At 40.2% G+C, this 6,000-nt stretch overlaps 1 protein-coding gene across 1 annotated transcript in view; it reads right to left on the reverse strand.

Annotated features, from left to right (window-relative positions):
- Nucleotides 1-4,606, reverse strand: part of dnaaf9.L (dynein axonemal assembly factor 9 L homeolog) — a 98,672-nt gene extending 94,066 nt beyond the window's left edge. The window contains exon 1 of the mRNA XM_018227100.2: nt 4,252-4,606. Coding sequence (XP_018082589.1) covers nt 4,252-4,319 — 68 coding nt within the window. The 5' untranslated portion in view covers nt 4,320-4,606. The remainder of the gene's footprint in view (nt 1-4,251) is intronic.
- Nucleotides 4,607-6,000: the final 1,394 nt, after the last annotated feature.

Raw genomic sequence — 6,000 nt, forward strand, 5'->3', positions numbered from 1 at the left:
TTAAAGGGGATGCTTCACCTTTAAGTTAACTTTTAGTATATTATAGAATGGAAAGTTCAAAAAACTTTTCAATAGGTCTTCATGGTTTATTTTTTATAGTTTTTTGCCATCTTCTGACTCATAAAAGGGGGGTCACTGACCCCATCTAAAAACAAATGCTCTGTAAGGCTAAACATTTATTGTTATTTCTAATTTGTATTACTCATTTTTCTATTCAGACCTCTCCTATTCATATTCCAGTCTCTTATTCAAATCAGTGCATGGTTGCTAGGGTCATTTGGACCTTAGCAACCAAATTGCTAAATAAAAAGCTAAATAACTCAAAAAACCACAAACAATAAAAAAAATGAAACCCAATTACAAATTGTCTCAGAATATCCCGCTCTACGTCATACTAACAGTTAAATCAAAGGAGAACAAGTCCTTTAATTAACTTGCCAACTGGCTTTACTCCCCCCCATACTGCCCGACACATACATACAGATCCCTATATACAGACACATACATACAGATCCCTATATACAGACACATACATACAGATCCCTATATACAGACACATACATACAGATCCCTATATACAGACACAGACATACAGATCCCTATATACAGACACAGACATACAGATCCCTATATACAGACACAGACATACAGATCCCTATATACAGACACAGACATACAGATCCCTATATACAGACACATACATACAGATCCCTATACACAGACACATACATACAGATCCCTATACACAGACACAGACATACAGATCCCTATATACAGACACAGACATACAGATCCCTATATACAGACACAGACATACAGATCCCTATATACAGACACAGACATACAGATCCCTATATACAGACACAGACATACAATCCCTATATACAGACACAGAATACAGATCCCTATATACAGACACAGACATACAGATCCATATACAGACACAGACATACAATCCTATATACAGACACAGACATACACCCTATATACAGACACAGACCAATACCACATCCCTATATACAGACACCACACATAACAGACATCAACATACTATATACAGCACAGACATACACATCCCTATATACAACACAACATCCAATACACAAGACATACACATCCCTATATACAGAACAACAACGATCCTATATCAGACCACTACATATATACAGACACAGATACAATCCCTATATACAGACACAACATACAGATCCCTATATACAGACACAGACATACAATCCCTATATACAAGAACAACATACAGATCCCTATATACAGACACGACAAATCCCTATATACAGACAAGACATACAGATCCCTATATACAGACACACATACAGATCCCTATATACAGACACAGACATACAGATCCCTATATACAGACACAGACATACACATCCCTATATACAGAACACAGACATTCCATCCCTATATACAGAAACATACAGATCCTATATACAGACACGACATACAATCCCTATATACAGACAAGACATACAGATTCCCTATATACAGACACAGACATCTATCCCTATAACAGACACAACATACAGATCCCTATATACAGACACATACAAATCCCTAATATACAGACACATACATACAGACATTCCCTACAATATACAGACATACATAATACAGATCCCTATATACAGACACAGACATACAGATCCCTATATACAGACACAACATAAATCCCTAATACAGACACAAGAACATACAATCCCTATATACAGACACAGCAAGACCTATTACAGCACGCACAATCCTATATACAGACACAGACATACAATCCCTATATACAGACACAACAACAGATCCCTAATATACAGACACAGCACTCCTATTACAGACATACAATCCCTATATACAGACACAGACATACAATCCCTATATACAGCACAGTACAGACCCTATATACAGACACAGACATACAGATCCCTATATACAACACAGACACCATATACAGACACAGAACAGATCCCTATATACAGACACAGATACAGATCCCTATATACAGACACATACATACAGATCCCTATATACAGACACAGACATACAGATCCTATATACAGACAGACATACAATCCCTATATACAGACACAGACATACACATCCCTATATACAGACACTACAGATCCTATATACAACACAGACATACAATCCCTATATACAGACAACAGATCCTATATACAGACACAGACATACAATCCCTATATACAGACACAGACATACAGATCCCTATATACAGACACAGACATACAGATCCCTATATACAGACACAGACATACCATCCCTATATACAGACACAGACATACACATCCCTATATACAGACATACAGATCCCTATATACAGACACAGACATACACATCCCTATATACAGACATACAGATCCCTATATACAGACACAGACATACAGATCCCTATATACAGACACAGACATACAGATCCTTATATACAGACACAGACATACACATCCCTATATACAGACACACAGATCCCTATATACAGACACAGACATACAGATCCCTATATACAGACACAGACATACAGATCCCTATATACAGACACAGACATACAGATCCCTATATACAGACACAGACATACACATCCCTATATACAGACACAGACATACAGATCCCTATATACAGACACAGACATACACATCCCTATATACAGACACAGACATACACATCCCTATATACAGACACAGACATACAGATCCCTATATACAGACACAGACATACAGATCCCTATATACAGACACACACATACAGATCCCTATATACAGACACATACATACACATCCCTATATACAGACATACAGATCCCTATATACAGACACAGACATACACATCCCTATATACAGACACAGACATACAGATCCCTATATACAGACACAGACATACAGATCCCTATATACAGACACAGACATACACATCCCTATATACAGACACAGACATACACATCCCTATATACAGACATACAGATCCCTATATACAGACACAGACATACACATCCCTATATACAGACATACAGATCCCTATATACAGACACAGACATACAGATCCCTATATACAGACACAGACATACAGATCCTTATATACAGACACAGACATACACATCCCTATATACAGACACACAGATCCCTATATACAGACACAGACATACAGATCCCTATATACAGACACAGACATACAGATCCCTATATACAGACACAGACATACAGATCCCTATATACAGACACAGACATACAGATCCCTATATACAGACACAGACATACACATCCCTATATACAGACACAGACATACAGACCCCTATATACAGACACAGACATACAGATCCCTATATACAGACACAGACATACACATCCCTATATACAGACAGACATATCCCTATATACAGACACAGACATACAGATCCCTATATACAGACACAGACATACACATCCCTATATACAGACACAGACATACAGATCCCTATATACAGACACAGACATACAGATCCCTATATACAGACACAGACATACACATCCCTATATACAGACACAGACATACACATCCCTATATACAGACATACAGATCCCTATATACAGACACAGACATACACATCCCTATATACAGACATACAGATCCCTATATACAGACACAGACATACACATCCCTATATACAGACACAGACATACAGATCCCTATATACAGACACAGACATACAGATCCCTATATACAGACACAGACATACAGATCCCTATATACAGACACAGACATACACATCCCTATATACAGACACATACATACAGATCCCTATATACAGACACATACATACATACAGATCCCTATATACAGACACAGACATACAGATCCCTATATACAGACACATACATACAGATCCCTATATACAGACACAGACATACACATCCCTATATACAGACACAGACATACACATCCCTATATACAGACACACAGATCCCTATATACAGACACAGACATACACATCCCTATATACAGACACAGACATACAGATCCCTATATACAGACAGACATACAGATCCCTATATACAGACACATACATACAGATCCCTATATACAGACACACACATACAGATCTCTATATACAGACACAGAGGTGGATCCAGACATATAACAGATAAACAAACACAGCTGCCAATATAACTGGTGCCCAGTAGCCATTTATTGCCACAGACAAACTGACAGTCAGTGCGCGCTCACGACTTGCGCGTCCTCTGCCATTACCTTCCAGCAGGAGAGCAGTGCTGGTACCGGCGGCTTCTCCCCACTGACAGAGGACGGTGGAAGGACATGGTGTCCCGGCCTCTCGCCCCGGTAATTCCACACACTTGTCTTGATTTCCACTCCCTTCCCCGGTACCGAATGTTCCCTCTCCAGTCAGTCCGTTACACCGCCAATCACTGCGACCTTCCAGCGTGCACGCTTTTCTTTCCCTTCACGCGCGCGCTCCCGACTGGCTTCTATTCTCCCACAGGGCTCGTACTCACTACTGCATCCTCTCCTCTCACACAGCGCGCGCTTCCTCCCAGCCACAGCCAATGACAGCGCTCTCCCTCGCCTACGCGCACGCGCACCCTACCCTCACACCCCAACGGCTGAAGCGCTGCTATAAACACAAGCTCCAAGGCAACGGGTCGTACCATCTCGTGGCAGCAGGGTGCAACACATTTCCTACTCTGTGTTAATCTATACGCAACCGACAGGAGGCGGATTCTGTTTATACAGGATTCAAAAGAATTCAGATAGGAAACAAAGGGATAGCAAATGTCACCTCCCGATGTTCCCCCCCTTTTTCCGATAAGGATGGTAGCTGCCGCTGCTTCACGTTGGAGAGGCGCCTCCTTTTCCACCTCAGACCAAGGGCACTGAATTCATTTTTGAAGGGAAAAACAAAAACAAAAAAAAAACACATTTTCCAGATTACCCAGAATGTCAAAAATCATACAAAGGTCATTTCTGGGAAAGTCGAATGAAAGTTAAAATTCTAAACTTTAAACCAATATCCCTTTGATTTAGTTGTAAACAGTGAGCTGTGTGTGTGGAATCCAGTGTCATATAACTGTGTCACATTCACTGCTGCTCAGACTGTTTATATATATATATATGTACTGTAATAAATCTGTTTTCTCACAAATTATTACTTTAAATGACAATGTCTGGCCTAGTGTTCTGCACTAATAATGGCGCCGCTGAGTGGCCCCGGATTGGTCAAGCGTTATGAGGAGATTGTACTGTTTGCTATGGAAACCAAACCTCTTTATAAATAGTCATTTATTATTTTTTTTTCCCCTCTATGACTGTTGTTAAAGGATAAGTAAACCTTTAACATGAGTGAATGTCAAATTGACGAGGAGGCTATTCTAAGCACTTTAGCAATGTACATTCATTATTTATTTTTAATTCCAAGATATTAAAGGATACATGTGCTGTTAATATGAATGAATTTTGTTACAACAGTGCCACCTTCTGGTCAGTTTCCCACCAGTCTGACCAGCAAGTAGTCAAGGAAGTTGTCAGGAGAAAGAAAGAGGCTGATGTTCTTCTGCTTAGGAAAGATGTGAGAAAGGTTTCTAATTTTTTTTTCCTAAGCAGAAGAACATCAGCCTCTTTCTTTCTCCTGACAACTTCCTTTGGCTCTTAAAGGCACCAGGAGCGGCTTTTTGCCGCCCCTGGAAACATAGCTGGTGATGCCGCCTGAGGCGAGCTCCTCAGATCTCCTCATTGGTGGATCGCCCCTGAGCAGTGGATGTGGATGGTGTGAAGAGAAGGTGACTCTGAGAAGAGCGGAGAAGACGCCCAGGAACATATAGTGAGATAAGAGAAGAAATGTAGTGAGGAGCAGAGGAGTGAAAGGTTTTGAATGTTAGTAGAAGGATTTTATATACTATCCTTTGCTTAACAGGCAGCCACGCTAAGGATTTTAGTTGGGGTTGAGCAGGTTCCCTTTTAGGAGAGAGCAGAAGGATCCTGGTA

Source organism: Xenopus laevis, chromosome 1L (genome assembly GCF_017654675.1).
Source record: "Xenopus laevis strain J_2021 chromosome 1L, Xenopus_laevis_v10.1, whole genome shotgun sequence".
Classification (NCBI taxonomy): domain Eukaryota; kingdom Metazoa; phylum Chordata; class Amphibia; order Anura; family Pipidae; genus Xenopus; species Xenopus laevis.